Raw genomic sequence first — 22,859 nt, forward strand, 5'->3', positions numbered from 1 at the left:
TTTCCCCCACAGTCCAAAGACATGCGCTATAGGTGAATGGAATAAACTAAAATTGGCCGTAGTGTATGTGTGTGAATGCAAAAGTGTATGGGTGTTTCCCAGTGTTGGGTTGTTGCTGGAAGGGCATCCGCTGTGTAAAACATGCTGGACGAGATGGTGGTTTATTACGCTGTGGCGACCCCAGATTAATAATAAAGGGACTAAGCCGAAAAGTAATGAATGAATTTCATTGTACAGGCCCAAAATACAAAGGAAGTGTTTTTGGTTTCAAACATTTTTAAAAATATCTTCTATTGGATTTCAAATGTTGTCATATGAGTTAAGGCAGGGGTGGCTCGGGAGCCACATGAATTACAGGGGGGTTTGGGGGGAATTGACCCACCCAATTAATGCTTAATCCCCCTGAAGGTGTCAGCCCTTTAATAATAAGAAATAGCTTTCTCTGATCTCTGATTTACATCTGAAATATTAATATTTAAAAATCTATATTATAAATATAGATTTGAACCCCCCTATAACTGTTCACACCATTGTAAATGCATAATCACGCCAGTCAATGCCATGAAAAATATCACTCAACAGTCTAAAACTGGCAGTTCTAGTGCACCTATGTATGCACCTCAAGTATTCACAAAACATGTTTGGTGTACAATAGGTGTTTATATCTGTATGTAGCCTAAAAAAAGTTTTTTTAGACACATAATTTGTATAGTTTGACCTACAGTAACCTCTAAAATATCCACTAAGTATTTCTCAAAACACTGAAAACATATTCATTTTATTAATGAATTAGATGTCATTTAAATACATTCATAAATTCACTGAAACATGTATTACCGAACTACTCTCAAAAATCCATTGTTCCTCAATGGATTGTCTTTGTGTAATTCACACACTGTTTAGGGGTCCAACTTAGGTGTAAAAATTACCAAAAATTACAGGCCAATGAACAATGAGTATAATGTGCATGCCGTGCTTCCTAATAGAGCAAAGTTGCCTAAATGTACGTAACTAATTCATGACGGACACAATCCCGTCCTACAATCATGTCTATATCGAGTCAGTGTTTGTGGATGGCTCATGCTCACACTGTGACAACGTTGCAGTTGCGATTCTGCTTTGCTGATAGAATCTCTTCAGTTGTTGGCTATGTAGACAGCTGATTTGGTTTGCACTCAGGAAGGGTGGAAATCACTCAGCTGGGTAAAGCACCAATGTCTTCCCACTGCTCTACTGTGTTTTGTTGCATCAAGCTCTTGGTTGGTGATGGTAGCTCCTGCAGAGCACCAGGTGTGTTCTGCTGCACTGGAGGGTGTGCTATCATCTTCCAGCTCAGAGAGATCTGGAGTTGGCTCACAGCCGCACTCTGCCTTAGTGCCTTTCTTCAACTAAAGTAATTATCCTGGACTTGGCTGGACAGTAGATCTCTCGTCCTGGATTCCCTTGCTGAACATGGTTGAGATGTGGGACACCAACAAATTTCACGTTCTGAACATTTGCATCTCCAAAGAGAGCCTCTTCAGCAACGATCTGAAGGATTTTGACCAAGCCCAAAAGTAGACTGCAACCTTGCCACTTGTCTGTTCACCATCAGTCTCAACATCAGCTCCACACAGGCCTGAATCTCTTTGATCTCTTTTGTCACACCATGGCATGCATTCAGAATAAGTACACTTTCCTCACAAACAGGATCCTAGAAGTCATGAGTCAAGAGTTTCCTTTTGAACCGGACATCACTCAGGGCCTGGGCTAATAGGCAATTTGTTCTGGCCCTCAAAATAGTGTGACAAAGACATCAAAAATAAATTTGGTTCAGTCGAAAAAACAAGGGCCGCTATAGTTCCGACATGCGCCTGTTCAATATAGCACGAGCTGCAGTTGAAGGCGGCTCAGATTTAGTCATCTGACATTAAGCGAGTGGCAAGAGCAGCCGAAAACATTTGAATACTTAATCGTAAAGGCTTCTCAACGCCACGTTTCTGTTCTACGGAACAAAACTGCTGCAACTAAACAAAGTTATGTCACCTTTGCGCTAGTTTAAAGTTCTGAGCTTATAAACCAAGTCTAACACTTTATTAACTACAGCAGAGGGCCATTCACATATCGCCTCTTTTCCATGCGCAAGTTTGCTATTTCCAATGTAAGAATATATGCGCTCATGCCTTCCAGACGCACCGAAAAAAAAATACCATAGCGGTGACAGTTGTGCATGACTTTCAGTGCAATGTAAACAAAAGATGTTTTATTACGAATTATTACAACATATTAAAATGATTATGTATGTATGAACGCAGATGATAACAATACATTTAAATACCTAACATAAAGCTTAAATTTACATTAGACATGATAACCGTGAAACCATGATTATTCTTCAGACTATATAATCGTACAACCAAAATTTATAAATGTTGCATCCATAATTGTCCAAAACATAACATATGAATGTTTCTGGATGTAACAGAAGCCTACTTAAGCAATCCACTGCTTTTGCTTTAAAATACAACATTTGAATGTTTGTAAAAATAAAAAAGCCTATTCTACAATGCACTGATATTATGTGGTTTTAAAATACAATATGTTAACTTTTTAATGTAGAAAAATACAACATGGGTGTCTTAAGGAGCAAAAATACAACATATGGGCTGTTGTGTCATCACTCATATTGCAAGTCATATCTCCCCAGCCCCTCATTTGGAATGCTTTTCATGAACCGGCTTACAGTCAAACAACGTCCTGTTAGCCTTTGACTTGCTTTATATGAATGGAAAATCACCTTCCTTTTGAATAGCCTAATTATAAGCAATTTTTTGGGTAAACTGCCCCTTTAAGACTTCTAAACCCTCATGACCTTGGTGCAAATTTCAGCTACACTATGCATCACCCTACTGAACTTCAACTCCCTGACCACAAAGTTATATAACTTGATGCAGTTGTCGCATTGGTGCATGTTTATTCCCACAAAGGGGCCGTCTCTGTCGTCTACAAGCGCTGAGGATTCAGGAAGTTTCTTTGATGTTCTAGGACAAGAGAATGTAGGCTGTGGTAACCCGACGCCGCAGGAAAACGGACACAAGTGGGTGGCCAGCAGCCTTTTGTCTAACGTCATCATTACCTACGAATGCCTTTAACCTTTCAGAGTGTCATCTGAGCACTACCTGTGCTCTTAGGTTACAGATGTATCTAACCTCCCTCCTCCATCCATCGTTCTGTTTCATCCATCTATCAGTCCATCTAAGATGAGTGAAGAGAGAAAGAATGGGTGAGAGAGGCACAGACTGCTAGCATGGCTGTTGCAGGGCTATATCTCTGGCTGCAGGCTTCAGCCTACCCACCTGCCAAAGCTCAGATCCTGTTACTCACCTGAGTAGAACCTGATCCATGTATGCTTCAGTTCTATGCTACCCTCAGTTTTACCTGTCACTCACTCTTTGAGCTAATGTGCTATTTGTTGTGACATTGTCTCTAGACCGATTAACAAGTCATTATTTCACTAGTTTGATAACATCAGCATTCGATTTGAGTTGGTTCTTGTATCCATAATCAGTCTATGCTTTGAAATGAATTCGTAATAAATATTGCAATAATGTGTTCTGCGTTTTTCTACCCACAAATCTCATAAATTGTATTATTTACACACATTTTTAGTTGTTGCACAAGACATTTTACAACCTGCATTAACCTTCTCATGTCATAAGATAAAATGGCAAAACTGTCAAACTCTTTGACAAAGTTTACAATATCAGTAACTGCATAAAGAAATCACCACAGTCTGTGAAAATGGTCCATTTGAAAAAAAATGGGAAGCTAAAGGTGCAGTATGTAAGTTTGACACCCAGTGGTTTAACTAGGTATTACATTCCTGGATCCAAACAAACACAAGCGCAGGTTGCCAGATTGACGACCAACAGGAGCAAGTCTGACGATCGAGTCTAAAGGCTGATTTAAATAGTTTTTTTTATATAAAAGCAAAGGCACACGATAGAAGGGATATTCTTCATATTAAAAGGAGTTTTTGTTCTAACCAACAACTAGAATTGATATAATAGAAACAACAGAAACTGACAATCATCTCAGGTAAACCTCATGTGCTTTACTCAGTGCTAAATGCTAATAATGTGAGTTTGACTGCCATTTTATATGACATTTATTGCCATACAACTAAAAGCAGCAGCAGATAGTTTGCCTTGTGGCCCGTTTTCACTAAGTGCTACGGTATGGTACAGTTCGGTACACTTTTATGGAAATTTCCACTGTCAAAAGGTACCTAAAAGCGAACCATACCGTACCACTCTTGAAAATAAAAAACATTTGAAATTAAACTTTAGAACTGTGACTCAAAACCAACAAATAGTGATTCAGCATCTACATTTAATAATGTTAAAGAGGTTTAATATGTATTAATTAGATTATAAACCTTACCATTTCGTTAGTAAGTGCATATTCTGTGCTTCTGAATGGCTGTATTTAAATTTCTGTCGTGTTTCGTCAGATGAAAATGGCGAAATTGCTTATGACTGCAAATCTCAGTATGTAGCGTGTTGTTAGGACACAGTGTTACAATGTAACCTGCTCACCTATTGTCTACACTCGTAATATTTCTATTATTTGCTAATTAATAACCTCATGTGGAGCTCTGAATCTGGGTATCATTTCGGAGTCTGCTACTGTCCACTGGGGGTCACATTTCGCGAACGCATACTTTGAGAGACTTTCTAAATGAATGAATGAAATACGCTGTTTTCCACCAAGGCAACCCGGGGTAATGAATGGATTCCAATGGGCACGGCTCTCTAGATCTGCTGTTTGGTATTAGACCAATTATTTCAGCTATAAAAATTATTTTTTTAATCAAAGCCAAAAAGGCTTATCATTTGAAAGACTGACCTTTCTTACCCATCATTCAGCTTTCCAGCAATGGGATTTGCCACACATTAATTGTACTAAAAGTCTCTCATGGGAGCCACTGAGGTTAAACACTTCGCTCAAGGGCATGTGAAGCAGGTCTCACTCGTAAATATCAGTTCCTTTGACTTTTCTTTTCAACCACCATCCACTGCATACAGATCAGCCAAAAACCCAGGAAAACAAATAAACTGCACTGAATATACTGCTGGGGCAACACAGTGGCTCAGTGGGTAGCACTGTCGCCTCGCAGCAAGATGGTCGCTGGTTCGAGTCTCAGCTAGGCTAGTTGGCATTTCTGTGTGGAGTTTGCATGTTCTCCCCATGTTTGCATGGGTTTCCTCTGGGTGCTCCGGTTTCCTCTAAAGACATGCACTATAGGCAAATTTATTAAACATAATTGGCTGTAGTTTATAAGGGTTTAAGGATGTTTTTTTCCAGTACTAGGTTGCAGCTGGAAGGGCATCCACTGTGTAAAACATGCTGTATAAGTGTAGTGGTTCATTCCGCTGTGGCGACCCCTGATGAATAAAGGGACTAAGCTGAAGGGAAAAAAAGGAATATACTGCCATACTAACTGACCCTAAAGATAAAGTCTGATGGACATTCATGAATGCTTATGGGAATCAATGTGAAGAGAAATACAAACACACACACACACACACACAAAACTCTGATTCATGTGTTTATCGCCTCAATAAACATGTCATCAATGTGTTAACTATTTAAGGCGGATGTGTGTGTGCTTCTGCGTGAATGTCAAGAGTCCTGCCCATAACCTTCAGACTGATTGTGCTGATCTCTGCATATTTTCCATAGCACATCATTTTCCACTGAACACACATGCACGATGTAGGCCACACCTGTTCCAGTGAGTGTGTTCAAATCCCAGTCTCCATTTAACACGTTTGACAAATGTTGATGATAGAATCTTTAACAAGCTCATGGGTTAGGTGCGAACCCATCAGGCTTTATATCTAACACATCCAAAGTAATTCAGACTCAAACTGGGTCAAACGCAGCATGCATGTGAAACCTCACCAGACACAGGAATTTCATATTCTGGAATTTCACATGACTGATTATGATCCACATTATCCATTTATGTATATCTACTGTATAGTGAATTTTAATCCCAGTGAGAAAAATCCAGGCAAAAAGTAAATGAATAAACCTTAAGCGGCGGATAAAAACGAAACATAAACCAAGCTGTTGTGCGGAGATCAGTGCAATCAGTGACCGTTGCCCACGTGCTGAATCTTATAATCTCCTGTGTCCTCAAACAGAGCCAAAAACCCAGATTAGAATCAACACACATGCACACAATGACATTTCAAGACAATCATTTCCTTCAGGAATCTTAAATTTTCTTTCTCTCTTGTCGTTGCTGGCTGAGGGCAGGACACTGCAGGCAAAGTGAAGTCACTGCAGTGTAGCTGCACAAAACACCTGTCTGTCTGACTGCCTGCCCCTCTATTTGCAGTTTATGGCACAGAAACACTGGCCAGACATGGAAAACACATAACTAGAGACTGACACTTGACACCACATTCTTATTGGCACTTTTTTAGCTTATTAGTAACAGCCATGTTTCCTTCACAAGCCGTTCAAGCAACTGTCACAATACACGGAACACCATGCACCTGTTTGCTTAATTTAAACCGTTTTATTGCTGGGAAGGTAGAGAGTGCACTACAAGATCATTTTAAAAATAAAATCTAAAGGATTCCTGAAATAAAACACATCCGCACATTTTTGATGTTGCTTGCACACTGCAGAAAATTGCGCTAGCTCATTCCAGGATGCATAATAGTGTGTGTGTGTGTGTGTGTGTGTGTGTGGTTACCATAAATTTAGTACATTTTTAATTGAGGAATTCTAGTTAATGCACAATTCCACTGGTATGACATTTTAAAAATTCCATTGCTAATTATAAAGCAAGCAAAGCTTAATCATCGACCATGTGATGGGTGGATGAGTGCAGTATACCTGACATACCTGCAACATTCTAAAAGGTAAAGGTGGCATGTATGTAATTTGAGTCTATAATGTCCCTGCATTATGAAACAATTCATAAAAGATGTAGATCCCACACACACACACACACACACACACACAAAAGAAGATGGTAAATGTCATAAAATTACAATCTTTTGGGCATGCAGTCAGTGAAAGTGTACTCATTTGACTCCACGGTGGCAAAGAGCAGGCAGTACGAACAGTGAGATGAGTAAATAATTCGAGAATTGTCATTAATGGGTGAACTAAGCCTGCAAGCATGTAAGTTCAGTGTGCACGCACGCATCCCATACAGGCGGGTGGCGCAACCCGTCTGGAGCAGCTCCGCATCGAGGTCGTTCAGAGCATTGACGCCATCGGTGCGCATGCAGTAGAATGTTAATGTGAACTGCGGATTCATTGAGAAAAATTCCAGCAATGAGAAACAATGAACTGGCGGCGTGCAACGTCACACAGACCGCGCGCATGCAGTGAAAGCGCACCTCGCGCACAGACCGCTCATTAACACGACGTGCAGTGTATTATTATAGTTTTCCCTTTTAAAATGTATTTACAGATAAACTTGCAGTACCTGCATCTTGTCGGATGTAAACACCTCCGTGTCTACATCGCAGGCGATGAGCGTCACCATCTCCAATTTCATGTTTATCGATGGCATTCCCTCGTTTGCTGCTTGTAAACAGATAAATAAAGAAATGTGTTCTTTTATTCCCCTTTCTCTCTGCTTTTAAGTGTCTCTCTCTGAGGCTCAAAGTCGTTAGTGTGTTGTCATTGACTCAAACTCCCTGTCTGTCTCTGACTGAGATGCTGCTCCGAGAGCGCATGAAGGCTGCTCAGGTTCATCCGTGTCGACCAATCAGAGCGCTCAGCCGCCACATTGACGTCATCACCTTCTTCGTTTGATTCTCTATTCTGATGTGCACGCGCTCCTCGGAGAAGTGAACGCCGCATAAGCTTTGGTTTTGCCAGCAAACAATGCTGTCATTCTTGTCCTGCTGCTTTGATTTACGAACAATACGGGAAACAGATTAAGCTGACAATTAGAGATTTAGTAAATAAGTGAAAGATACATCATACATTCCTTCTAGTAAATTAGTTCAAAATACTGCCAGGAGGAGATAGCCTAACTAAAATAATAAATAATTCTTACACACTTATAGATTTAAGTAAAGAAAACTAAATAAAAACTTTGGCACAGTTTGATAGCCCTTTTAGGAAATTCTTTTGTGTGAAGAATGTTTTATATAAAGGTTTAGCTATGGGATGTCATAAACATGATTTTTCCAAAACAGCAAACCCCTTTTAATCAGCACTCTGACCCTGAGCAAGAAACCTAACGCCAGTTGTCTTCCATGGACTGTCCTTTCTAAGAAAAGCCTTCAAAATTAGCACCCAAGGTATGGTTTATATGAAGAACTTTTCCAATGATTTTCCACAGTGCTACTGATTATTGCTTTAAGCTCAGAATAAAGTGTGTAAAGGGTAAAGGAAACATACTATTAAAACTTGTAGTTTGGTTCTTGTGAGCTTGACCAACCAGGAATGCTCGTAGTGGGTTCTCAAAGTATGGTAAAACAAGAAAAATTATGGCACACTTCGCTCACATAACATGCAAAGTAATGGTTTACTTAGTGTATGAAAGTGAAAACCAAAATCACCCAAAAACCCAGCAAAGTAACAATATAACTAAAAATAAAAGAACAAATAAACAGCAAACAAACTATATATGAACAATCACGCTAATATACACAGACAAGTCACAAATCGCTCACAGCACTACAGTAACTTGCTCGCTCGGTTATTGGTGTTTGAGGCTGCCTTTTAAAGGTGAAGCCCCGCCCCTTTAACATAAACCAACATGCACTAATTAAAAGTATGAACATTTGTATATGCTCTCAAGTTCATTGTTTAAAACACGTTAAACCCCAAACAGTCACAAATAATTATTATTTTTTTTTTTCCGGCTTAGTCCCTTTATTACTCTGGGATGGCCACAGCAGAATGAACCACCAACTTATCCAGCATGTTTTATGCAGCGGATGCCCTTCCAGGAGCAACCCATTATTGGAAAACATGTTTTTTGGACTTGTGAGAGAAACCAGAGCACCCGGAGGAAACCCACAGCAACTGGCCCAGTCGGGGCGCGAACCAGCAACCTTCTTGCTGTAAGGCGATTGTGCTATCCACTGCACCACCGTGCGGATCCACAATCACAATTAAATTAAACTAAAATAGATAGAACAACGTATAAAGATATAAACATATAAACATGAATATATAGATAAATCAGTATAAATACTTGTATATGTCTGGTTGGCTGATGTGGCATTTAATACCAAACCTAAAAGTGTGAGGATACAGTAGCTTCACAACCAGACGGTCTTGTGATTTGTAGTATGCAATTTTGCCTATGGATTCTTTCGATGATTTTGGTTGATTTTTCCACCATGTTTCAGTCGAACCACACCAATGCTGTATTGAAAGTGAAATAAAACCCCTCCTTTTTAGTGGTATAAGCCCTTTTGTATTTAGTCCATCCATACCAGGGTTTTGAAGGCAATGTTCATACTGGGCTTTCACTAATGAACTGGACTGACATAACCACACCAGAGATTGAACCAAGCATAAACACACAGATGGTCAACCCAAAAATTTAATTCACTTTCTCTTACAATGTAAGCCTGTTAAGTTCAGCATATTCATCTGTGCAGAATTTCTCTAAACATTTAAGTAACCCAGTTTTAATATAAAAATAAAAGGTATGATCAAGTTATACCAACTTCATTTTCTTTATTAAACAACTCTTTAACTGCCCTCCAGCTGCAACCTATTACTGGGAAACACTCATACACTCTCATATATCACACATATACACTATGGACAAAAAATAGCTTACACAATTCACCTAAATCGCATGTCTTTGGACTGTGGGGGAAACCGGAGCACCCAGAGGAAACCCACGCGAACACGGGGAGAACATGCAAACTCCACACATAAATGCCAACTGAACCAGCCGAGACTCGAACCAGCAACCTTCTTGCTGTGAGGTGACAGCACTACTGTGCCACCACATAGCCATTTCATAGAACTAATGAACTTTAATGAACTTTCACTTCTATTTGAGTCCTTGTCATTTCAAACTAAACTGTGGTACACATTAGAAAATTACAAAGAATTTTGCAAATCAATGTCAGTTCCTATTGATTTCTATTTATGTATTGGAAGGAAAACACATAATGGAAGTCAATGGGAACCAAAAATTATCTTCTTTTTGAGTTCAGCAGAAGAAAAAAATGCATAAAGGTATGGAATGACGCGAGGGCTTGTTTGTTAGTGTTTAACACAATTCCAGCTTCTAGGCTATTTTTATGTTGAGAAAACATACTGTATACTGCAGTTAGATTATATCATGCTTTTACAATTTATTTTTACTAAAGGCTCAAATTGAATTTGGTTTAAGAGTGTTTAAAAATCTCTTTAACTAAGGAACTGAATTAACGCTGCACAATATATCGTTTGAGCATGCATATCGCAATGTATCTGCAATAGTCACATAGCAGGATTAGATTATTAATCAAATATTTAAACAAAGGTGTTATTGAATACTATTATTCTGTATTTGTGTATGCAACAATGAGAACTATGTTATTTTTTGTTTGATTGTTCAATTTCTGCCCCTGAATACTGTTAGACTCTGCAGAGAACCAAAAAAAGAACATTTATCCCTTTAACTACACACCAAGAAAAAAATGTGTGGATTGCATTTCTTAACTCCTAATGTCGCTAGTTAACACAGTTAATGCATTTTTTTCCAACATACCCCATAATACCCCCTGAAATATCAACCTCTACCTAATGGTTGCCATGTCAGTTTATGATAGAGTACTGGAATTATTACATATAAAAAATCTAAAAACATGTAGTGTAAAACCAATTTATTTTTAAAAAATAATCCAAATAAAACATTTATGAGTACTAAATCCTCTTTATTTTTAAAAGTATGTCATACAATATTTCAGATTCTCATTTAACATGTTTTTTTTTTTTTTTTTACAATAAAACCTAAATCAGTGTGGTGCAACAGGATTATTTGTTTAATTTTCTTGTAAACCAACAATAGTGTGTGTGTAAACCATTATTTTAAAACAGACATTCTTTAAATCACTTTAACAGTCAGTACCTAAAACAGTCAAAATATGGTCAACTGTTTGGTAGAGCAGGCAGTCAAAGGGTTATTTCACCTTTTATCTCTGCTCTGTTGTATTTATATATGCTTGTAAGTTATTATAATTTATGCAAATGCACTGTGTAGAAAGGAGACTGCATCATCCCAACCTATCTAAATGGATGAAATCTTTTCAAATAAAGCTATACTCTTAAATTGTAGTGATTTCTCAAATATGGTACAATTATAAACATAATGCAATATATAATGACAGGAAAACAAATATAGCAATATCAGATTTTTACAATATCGTAAAGCCCTAAAGTGAATAGCAAAAAATCCTCAAAAAATTAAAGCCAACATAATCGAATATAACATGCTTCCCAGACAAAGTGCTTTTGCAAAGAGAACATGTTGGAGGATCTTCTACTATTAAAATATTGTGTGTCATCCTGGAGCAGGTTTAATCAATCTGGTCCCACGAGTAGAAAAATTCATAGTGGTTTCTTTTTCCAACACTGGCTCAAATTTAAAGGGCATGAGGGTGAGTAAACAATATCAGAATTTTAAGTTTTGTGTGGAGTCTCTTCTCTTTAGACTCCTTTCTCTTTAATCAAAAACTAATTATACACTTATAGAAAAATACCATTACATTTAGCATTTTTTATGACTTATTTTCTTACAGCATTCCTATTGTACCACAGCTTGCTTAAATAAAAGTCATCTACAGTTAAAGTCAGAACCCCCTCTCCTGAATTATTAGCCCCCTGTTTATTTTTTCCCCAATTTCTGTTTAACGGAGAGAAGATTTTTCAACACTTTTCTAAACATAATTTTTAATAACTCATCTCTAATAACTGATTTATTTTATCTTTGCCATGATGACAGTAAATAATATTTTGCTAGATATTTTTCAAGACACTTCTATACAACTTAAAGTGACATTTAAAAGATTAACTAGGTCAATTAGGTTAACTAGGCTGGTTAGGGTAATTAGGCAAATTATTGTATAATGATGGTTTGTTCTGTAGACTATCAAATAAAACAATTTGCTAATAGGGGCTAATAATTTTGATCCTAAAATGGCTTTTAAAAAAATTAAAAACTGCTTTTATTCTAGCTGAAATAAAACAAATAAGACTTTCTCCAGAAGAAGAAAATATTATTAGACATACTGTGAACATTTCCTTGATCTGCTAAACATAATTTGGGAAATATTTAAAAAAGAAAAAAGGGGGCTAATAATTCTGAATTCAATCACACCTATAAAAATATATAGAGTAGTCTCTTACACTTCTATTTCAACCAAAACCCAGCAAAGCATGATGAAACTCTCTTTGCGCAGTGAAAGAAGAATCTTGAATGTAAGAGATGGCGCTTATATGGTCAGTCTCGACACACACACATACACACCATTGCAGAGACACTGCACCATCATGACTTCCAAATGTGTGTATAAAGACTGGCAGACTACCTCGCTCATGTGTTGCTGTACCAGCCCCTGGCACCACTGCAGCTATATCACAAACTAGGGCAAGCTATTTATATCACAGAGGAGAAAGAGAGAGAGACATGCAGAAAAAGAGGAGAGAGAGAGAGTTCAGGTGCAGGAGGAACAGAAGGTGATGCAGCAGATATGAGATGCAGGAGAGACAGAGATAAGAAAAAACAGCAAGTCTGATAGATAATATTGACAGACAGGCTGAGTGGGGAAAAACGATTGAAAAAAAGAAACTGGAAGGTTGAAAAAAAAGGGAAGAAAAGAAGAGACCTGGATTTTGTACAGTTTTCCAGAGCACTGAAGAGGAACAAGGTATATCTACTGCAGTTTTTTTTCCCTCTACACACTGTTTACACACAACACCAAAATGTCACCTATGTAAATGAGGCAGATTCTGACCTGAATAACAACAGCAATATTCTCATTATCCTCAGTGTAAAGCTTTTTCATCAGTGGGTCAGCAGCAGGCCTGTGGACAGCTCACCACAGCAGGAAAATGAGCAATGCAGTATATCTATTTATGAACCTTATTATGTAATAAATAATGCGCTGATGTGTCATTTAAGAAAGTGGCTTGGCTTCAAGACTCTAGAGTTTATGTTGGACATCAAATGGAGAGCTAAAACTGCAGCAAAACAATTTCTTGTTTCAATTTCAAATATACACACACACAAACACACAAACACACAAACACACACACACACACACACACACACACACAAATATATATATATATATATAAACATAAACATAAACATGTTATTAAATTAAATTTAAAGTCCAAAGACTTCAAACTATTACGAATCAAACTATTATTATGATCTACGAAGAACAACAAAAACAAGATATCATGAAAAAACACTGGGCAAAATACTTTGTTGGTATTAGTTGTATTAGCTATACATATTCTACATTTCAATTCTAAACATAAATTAGGGGAAAGCAGGGATGAAAGTACCATTTTTTTTTATTTTTTTTTATAAAAACTACTTTTAAAATATGTTTTAGTAGAAATATATTTTTGCTTTGGTAACTAACTCACAAGAGTGGTCAATCAAAATCAGGTGTTATTTTGTATCAGTGTAGAATAACTCCAATATAACTTCACTTTAAACAAAAGTTGCACGTTGTTACTTTTGATCCCGTCAGCAGTGATCAAAGTTACACATGGATGAGTCAAAAATAACACAACAGTATTTGCTAGATTTACTGACTTAATCTTGTTATTTTATATATATAGGACTATGACTTTGCAAATATTAGCTGCAAACATATTTTATTTTGAAACAGCATTTTCATTTTAAATTTCAGTTCCATCAAAAGTTTCAAAGACAACCCACAAATGTAAAATTTTACAATTTTCTTACATTTCTGAATTTTTTTTATTATTATTGGCAGTATGTATTATTTTATTTAATATCTAAAGCACTCCAAGCACTGCAAACTCTAATGTGGAAGCAAAATATAATCACATGTGACAAATGTGGAAATATGTTCACAAGGAACTTGTTTCAATAAAGGGTTTATTAGATAAATTTGAAATCTGGAAATATTTGTGCTTACTGACCATTTAAATTATTATTTTTTTTAAATCAAACCAGTTGCACTCAACAAACAAACAAATGGCATATGGGTGCTTTCCAGTACTGTGTTGTGGCTAAAAATGGCATCTACTGCGTAAAACATATGCTGGAATAGTTAGTGGGGGTTCATTCTGCTATGGCGGCCCCTGATAAATAACAAACTAAACCAAAGGAAATTAATAATTGAGCAAACAAATGAATGAATTCTGTTTAATATTGATCAAAGGTTTTAGAACAATAAGATTTTTATGTTTTAAAAGAAATCATTTGTAAAAAAAAAAAAAAAGAAAAAAAACAAGAAAAAAAATCTTTCTTGTACAATTTAAATAACAGGGCAAAGCATGACTTTATATACATTGATCTTAAATAAAAAAAAATCTCTAAAGCATTGTACACTACCATTCAAAGGTTTGGGGTCAGTAAGAATTTTACAAAGACAAAATATATAATTTTATTGAGAGTTATTTTACATTAATCAGAACTCAGCAGGCACAAAACATCAACATGATTTTAATTAAATTCAACTCAAGCTTATTTATATAGTGCTTTTACAACGTAGATTGTGTCAAAGCAGCTTAATATTGAAGTTCTAGTAAATTGAAATTGCATCAGTCCAGTTTTCCTGATGTCAGATTGACATTGTAACCCAATGCTGTGGGGACGTTGCATTTTGTTTGGAAATGAAAATCGGGTTGACGTCAGAACCCAATGTCAGGTCGATGTCAATGTCCAACGTCCAACCTAAAATCAAGCAAATATCAATGTTTAATGATGTTACAGTTTGACGTTGTGTGGACATTACCACTATGACGTCTATCAGACGTTAGATTTTGGTTGCTATACCTGACGACTTAATATCAGTATTTGACATCAATATGACGTTGGTTTAAGATGTTGGTTTGACGTTGAATTTTAGTCACTTTCCAACACAACCTAAAATCAACCAAATATCAGCGTCTTTTGATACCGTTATTGGACGTCCAAATAACGTCCTTAGAAGTGGCTAGACATTGAATTTTGGTCACCTGACATCACAACCTAAATCTAACCTAATACTTATGACGTTGTGTGCCTGCTGGGAAGTGACAGAAAATAGATTTCAGTTTAAAATATATGCAATTCAATTGACCTGTCAAATAATCTAGAAAAGAAAATTTGAATCCATTCTTTTAAATTGTAATAACATTTTACAATATTTTTTTCTACAAAATTTTTAGATGAACAAATCCAGCCCTGCTGCCCATAAGATATTTAAATAATTGTTGCACAACAGACGAATGTATAACACATTTTCTATCATTTATTATCATGAGTATAATAATGAAATTTAATCACAGACCCGAGGATTAAACTCCGCGACTGCTGAATGTAAATACTTCTTTACTCATTGCACATTTTCTCTCAAATCCATCACTTCCAACATCCTGCTCTCTCGGGTGAGTTCATATCGCGACTATTTATAGCGTCTAATCTTAGAATACATGACTGATCTGCACTGTTTTGACTCCTATCTGAAGAGTCTGAGTGCTGGAGCAGGACCGTGACCCCGATCCAGCAACACAGTGAACAGAGAGCGCAGGACGGCCGAGGCACGTGCCACCAAAGCAGGTCAACAGTCTTAATGAAACAACAAGGCCAGGCTGCCAGACGCAACCAAATGAAAGAATTATGAAGTGTGTATGTGTGTGTGTGTCTAGCAAGCAGGAAAACAGAGCTTCACTCGCACAAAGTAAATGAGATTTTCTGGTCGGTGGGGGTTTTGCAAGAGAGCTCCAGTTTCTGAAGCAGAAGTAAAGGCCAGCTGTTTGCCCACAAAGATGCTCCCAGCTCCACTCCAGGACAAAAATCACACTCAAATCACTGTTTTTGATAGAGAGTGCATTTTCACAGCAGAAAAGTGTGATTTTAGAATAGCGGTCTCAACATAAACGATTGTCAAAATTTCACTGTCACTCAGTCATCGCTTATGGCAGTTCATGACTGCTCAGGAAAATTGTGCTCATTAGGACAAGATCACACTTACAATCAGGGAAGTCATGGAGTAATGACATGAGTAACCTCTAGCCCTCACTGTTTTATCCATATTTTCTCCAAGGATAACGACCCCATATACTATTCAAACACACAAAATAGGGTGGCACAATATATTGCTTCAGCATTGATATCACAATATGTGCATATGCAATAGTCACATCACAGTTGGGATTATAGTTTGCCAGAAGCGAGAGGTGTGTTTTTGTTGTGGCCAGAGTGAATTTGTGTTTATACCCTTGTAAGCTCTCATTTAGTTTAAGCATACTCTGAGTTTGCAGGGCTCGAGATGGTTGTTTAGTTTTGATAGGGTTCTGTTGCTATGGTAACTTACACTACACACTTTATTCTGTGGGTTCTCAAACCCCAACTTGACTAGGTGTGAGTAAATTGACATACATATCTGATGCAACAAAGGCACTACCAGTTCCTGTGCATCACATATTTGCTGCAAATAATTAATTTATATCATATAAATTTGAATTTTTTTGTTATATAAATTTTAAAGGTTTTGAATTATTAAATAATATTATTAGTTATAGCTTTACATTAAAGTGTACCCATATATTTGCTTTAATATGATAATTTTAATATTTAGTCTGTCAATGGGTTGTCAGTGAACAAACATTATTAAAATTAGTTGACTGATTTGCACTATAACAATATTTAAGTTGCTTTCTTGAACTTTTACTGCATCAGCATTGTTTATTTCTGCCTTGTACATGAAAATTTAAATTCATAATATTTCTGATAGCAAGATTTTCTATGCCAAGTTCAGACTGTGTGATTTTGTAAGTAGTCTAAACTACGTCTTATAACCAAAGACACTTAGTATATCTTTTGTTATTAACAAGAAAGAAGACATTAATGGGGTAGAAAATGAACATATTAGCTCACCTGGGTTTGAAGAGAACTGGCAATTTCTCCTCAACTTTTTTTTTTGACCCGGTTGTGGTATTGCTCAGATGACACGTCAAACAGACACAGGTCCTCCTGCTAAACCTTCACTAGTTTTTAATCCATTTCTTGGGTCCAAATAAACTGAAAATGAGCACTTTGAACTTCTCCCCCAGCCTCCCGCTGGCCTGCAGGTTCTCACACTAGTGAATGCTGCTCTCTCATTGGCTGTAGGTGATCGGCGTTGTTATTTTCAGTCAAAACTCATTTCACACAGCATGATTTTGAATATTTGGCATGCTAAATATCTAGAGCTGTCGGCGATTCAAATTCTCTCAGATCGCGTCTTTGATAGTTCACATTGTGTGATTGTTGCTTACGTGCAGATTTGCACCGATTTGCCTGTGATTTCGAGGCTAAAATCATGCAGTATAAACTAATAATAAGGGGCTAATAATTCTGACTTCAACTGTATATGAAGTCAAAACATGTGGCAGTGGATTTAAAAATCTAAATGAAATTTACTCTCTAAAAGTAACTTGTTATTAAAACTGTCCTTAAGGTTAGGTTTATTTTTTGACAACCAATTTTCCATTTTCTTTCACTTCTATTTTTCTATTTTTGTAACTTTTCCTTTTTTAAATGGGTAAGCTATTTAAAAATATTTTTCAAAATTAAAATTTATTACTGACCGTAAAAACATCCTGAAATCTAAAATACCATCAAATATTCTAAGCTAACTGCTTACTATACCTAAACTTCATAAACAAAAATCTTCAATAGTTAAACCCCGAGGCACAAGTTGGAAAAATATTATTATTATACACCTAAAGAAATGGAAAGTTCTTAACTTAACTTAATCTTCCTCTAAGTCAGAAATCAGTGTTCTTGATCATTTTAGTCTGAACTTTACAGTGTGTAAACACTTCAGCACAAACTGAGGCTTTGCAAAGAAGTTATTAAGAGATTGGTCAAAAAAAAACAACAAAAAAAAACACGATGACTAACATCACAAGGGAAACTCACAAAAAAACTATTTGAAAAACAAATGTGTAAAATGATGCCTAAGAATGCAAGGTAATTAAAGGGATAGTTCAACCAAAATAGAAAATTCTATCATCATTTACTCCTTCAAACCTGTTTGAGTTCCTTTCTTCTGTTGAGCTATCTTGAAGAATGCTAGAAACCCATAGCCATTGATGTCCATAGTATTTTTTGTTCATATTATTAACTTACTGCTGGTTTATAACATTTTTCAGAATATCTTGTCTTGTCTACTGCTGACTGCGATCATAACAACAAGATGTTCAACACAATAATTATGTTTGTTTAAATATTTTTAGGCAAGCTCAAGAGGTTTTCAGAATGAAGCAGATACGCTTGATGTTCAGCCAGTAATTCTGAAGAGAAATCACTTCTCCGCTTATCTCCTCGACCACAAGGAAAGCTCTTTTCAGTCCCCGATACTCTTCAGGTAAGGGGTTACAGCTTTAACAAGCAGCAAAAATACTCCAAGAACGCTGAAGCAACGCAGCGCGAACATAAGACATTGTCCTCAGGGCTTGAAAGTACTGCCTTCTGAATGTAGGTTAAAATGTACTGCTCACAAGACCTCCATTAGCTTTGAACTCGCCCGATTAGGAAGACTAGAGTTTGCTGAAAAAGATAAAGAGACCTCGCAAGCACTCAAAGCCTGAGGTGCTGAGTGTTGTGTGGAACCGAAAGCCTTTTATCCCAAAATGTCTTTTCCCAAGCTCACACAGACCCCTTAAAGCAATAGTTCACACAAAAATGAACTTTGCTTCAAACTTAAGCACGAAAGAAGATATTTTGAAGAATGTTTCAGCTGTCCATATAATAAAAGTCAAGTCTAAAACAAGTTTATTTGTCAAATGACAAGACGTTTAGCGGACATTTTAAAAGTGGCAGGGACAGCGGAACGAGTTCCAAAATTTCATTTTCACTTTATTATTGATTATCTGGTTTTAAATAGTCTGTCTCTAAAAGTGAGGGGGATGTATCCCCCCACCCCCCACCCCAATTTATATTATCATAAATAATAATTTATGATACATGAGATATTTAAAAAAAAAAAGATAAATTTCAAAAATTTCAAACCTATCTAGTTTATTTTGCCTAGTCTAAGCCAACAAACCAATAAACATTAAACACACGTTTTACAAATTTGATGAAAACCGATCAGAAACTGGTTCATAGCCTTAGAGGTGTATTTAAAATTTTAAAGAAATCAGATACTGAGTACTGCTATCAAATTGTACACCTCTTTTCATGTGATGTTTTATGCATGCACACAATGTTCAATATACTATGTTTGATCTCGTCATTTTGAACAACTTTGTTTCTCGAACTACTGCTGTCAATCAAACTGTGCATAAAAAATTGTACATTCAATTATAACATGAAAATATCTGAGGTGATATCTTAGTTGAGCAACTTATGAAAATATGGCAATTCTTCTGACCTTCTTCACGTACGAGGGAATGCAGCTATTGGATTATTTTTGGCTTGACACTTCCGTTCTCATTCGCTTCTATTGATTTTTAGACATTACAAACTGCTCATTTAGCTTCTTGATGTTGCAAACCGATATTTTCTTATTATATTATTTAAATTTTTACGTATAGTCATGAAGACACTTGTTTGTAGAGCAAGTTGTTTGACTGTTTTCTGCCATTTATTATTCCTTTTCATTTCTCCCACAGGCAAATGAATGGGAAGTTATAAAAAACAATTGCACTTCCACATTGCAAAATAAGGTCAATAGAAATCTGGCCATGGGTAGACTTATAACAGTTTTTTTTTCTTTTCAAAAAATACATTTCTAAAGGTAAATTAAATTTTTTATCTCTGATATTGGCAGTACAGGATTCCTAAATGTTTTATATGTATATGTAATCTCTATGTTATGTGCTCTCACCCTGTATCGGTCATCCTCGAACACAGCCTCATGAACGCTGCAGGCAAACAGAGCCGTAGGTAAATCACTCAAGTCCATCATCTCCTCATAGTCGTCCTCTGTGTCTCCGAATGCCATCTCTTCTTCATCCTCTTCAGGATCACTGCTGTGACCCTCTGAGTTCCTGCTCCATAATTTCTCACCCTCACGCATTATTCCCTGCCCCACCAAAAGAAGACATTAGCACAAACCACACATTCAGTTTTTATTGTTATTTGTCATTGTATGCCTTAATAGAATGTAAATGATACCTCTGTGAAATATGACAAAAATGTACATTTATTTTGGATCATGGGCGCCACTACTGTTTCAGATTACGTAAGCTTTCTGGTCTTCAACTGCACAGAAAAGAAGATATTTGAAGAATGTTGGAAACCTGTAATTACTGACATCCATAGTTGTAAAAATAAATTCCATCAATGATTAAGGGTTTCCAACATTCTTCAAAATATCTACTTTTTTGTTCAACAGAAAGTAAAAATCAAACTGGTTTGGAATAAGTCATGAGTAGGCCCACACGGAATCTGTGCCAGCAGAAATATGCAGATTTCCACAGATTTTTAGCCTATCATTGAGTTTATTTACTTGTGTAAATGTGTGCACATTAATATTTATTCATTTAATTAATTTGAGTAATATTATTGACTAATATGAAATTGTTTATATGGTTTATTTACAATACAGTTTATAAAGTAATATTGTCTGTGTTTTAGTAGATATATTATATGAGAGACTTTCTTTGTTTACTAAATAAGTGGATCTAATTGGATTTCCATTGTAAACATTAAATAAAAGTTAAAAATATTATTATTTTTTTATTTCATATATTAAGTTTTTAGTTACAATACTCCCAAAATCATTCCGCATGAATCTGCAGAAATAGCAAAAAATGTCCGCAGATTTTGTTTGGCCGTAGTCTTGAGTGACTAAATGATGACAGTTTTTTTTTTTTTTTTATTGGGAGAACTATCCCTTAAATATTTGTAAAGACTTAAATTTGTGCCATTTTGTGTGTTTAGTTTTCAAAGTATCTGATGATTAATAATTTAAGAAGTTAGTTGAGGTTACTTCAGTTTAAATTAAACCTCTGTCATCATCGTCATTCGCCCAACACATATAAAGAATGAAAATTTTGGTCCATATCTTTTGAAGGTCTATTCACTCAAAATTATAGTGTTTTAAAAGATATTTATATTAAAGAAAAATACAAAAAAACTAACATCTATAAAATGAATCCACATTAGTCAAGCAGTATGATGCTCTAAAAAATGTCTTCTGAAATCACCTGCTTAATATGATAAACAGATTTAATCTAGCCGTTAATTCAAATATAAACACTGATCAGTGAACACAAACAAAGGCTTAACTATATGACGCATAAGTAAAAAGCTCATTGGTTCTTTCAGAAGCTCACAAAATGAATCTTGGTAAGCATGCTTTATCTTTAAACGCAGTAAACTTTGTTCATATTGACTGTGTATTTAGAACTAGGATTAAATCATTTGATTTATTTACTTTTTTTTTCATAATTGTTTTGAAGCATCACAGTTTTAGGTGAACAGATTTTCAATGTAGAGACAGAAATGTGATTCAGATTTAGTATTCTGAAATTTTTGAATGTCATGATGAAAGGTCCTTTCATCATGTATTAATAATTTATTAATTAACTTATTAATAACGAAAATTGCCAAAGTTCGTGATGTCACTGTTCACTTTTGTTGTACGTATGAAAAAGAACTTTGTTCAATGAAGAAATAATAAATGAAGTCAAGTGTTTGGGAACTGTTGGGGAACATGAAGCTGACAGAATCTAACAACTACTCGCTGTTGTGTAATCGCGCCACCTGGTGGACGATAGACGGCTAAATAGAGTGTGTTGTGGTATAATCTTATTATAAACGTGTAACGTTACCTAAAATAGAAAGTGTTCGCTAACCTGGAGAGGTTGCAAATGTGCGTTTTGCTAACTGTATATTCAAGGTGGCAAAATACACAAATGACATAATTGATGATTTAGGGAGTGAGGGGGATGGAAACATCACTGTTGCTTTAACGTTAACGTACATTTCAAATCAAACGATTAGCATGTTTACACTACCAAGATGCCATTGACAACATACAAGTGACGAGGGTGATTTAAACGTTTTAGTTGATTAAGTCAGACATTTTACCTAAATTTCTGAACAAAAAGTCAATCAGAGAGAAATCTTATGGCAAGAATGTAACGTTAATGTAAGTTGTACAGATCACTTACCTGTTATTTTGCAACTGATTCAGAACCGTTGCATGAGCGACAGGCCATGTACTTTAGGATCCGAGGGGCATAAACATAAATTCAGGCGGAAAATATAAGTAAAAATCAATTAGAAATACGTGTATTTTTCTCTCAAATAAACAGTAAATTCATCGGATGCCATCAAAAACGACAAGTGACAGTCAAGAATGACCAATGACATGCAGGTTTATCTTATAACCAGCCAATGGGAATCGTGTTTGCGGAAGATTGACACCCAGAAATGATGACGTGTGACAGAGGACACAACGCTAAACGGTCGCCCTGTTACCACATCAGAATGTATAATGGATTATATTTGACACACATTTTCAGGAATTAACTCAAAGCGAACCTATATGGGGGCGTCATGATGGCGCACTGAGTAGCACGATCGGCTCACAGCAAGAAGTTCGCTGGTTCAAGCCCCGGCTCGGTTGGCAATTCTGTGTGGAGTTTGCATGTTCTCCCCGCGTGTTCGCGTGGGTTTCCTCCAGTCTATGGTTTCC

At 36.2% G+C, this 22,859-nt stretch overlaps 1 protein-coding gene across 3 annotated transcripts in view; it reads right to left on the reverse strand.

Moving 5' to 3' along the window:
* Positions 1-22,452, reverse strand: part of rcan3 (regulator of calcineurin 3) — a 45,358-nt gene extending 22,906 nt beyond the window's left edge. The window contains 2 exon segments of one of the 3 annotated variants that reach the window (NM_001005392.1): positions 20,040-20,237; positions 22,333-22,452. In NM_001005392.1, coding sequence (NP_001005392.1) covers positions 20,040-20,231 — 192 coding nt within the window. In that variant the 5' untranslated portion in view covers positions 20,232-20,237; positions 22,333-22,452. 3 annotated transcript variants of the gene reach the window in all.
* Between the last annotated feature and the right edge of the window lie 407 nt (positions 22,453-22,859).

This window comes from Danio rerio, chromosome 17 (assembly GCF_052040795.2).
Source record: "Danio rerio strain M-AB ecotype USA chromosome 17, GRCz13ab, whole genome shotgun sequence".
NCBI lineage: Eukaryota > Metazoa > Chordata > Actinopteri > Cypriniformes > Danionidae > Danio > Danio rerio.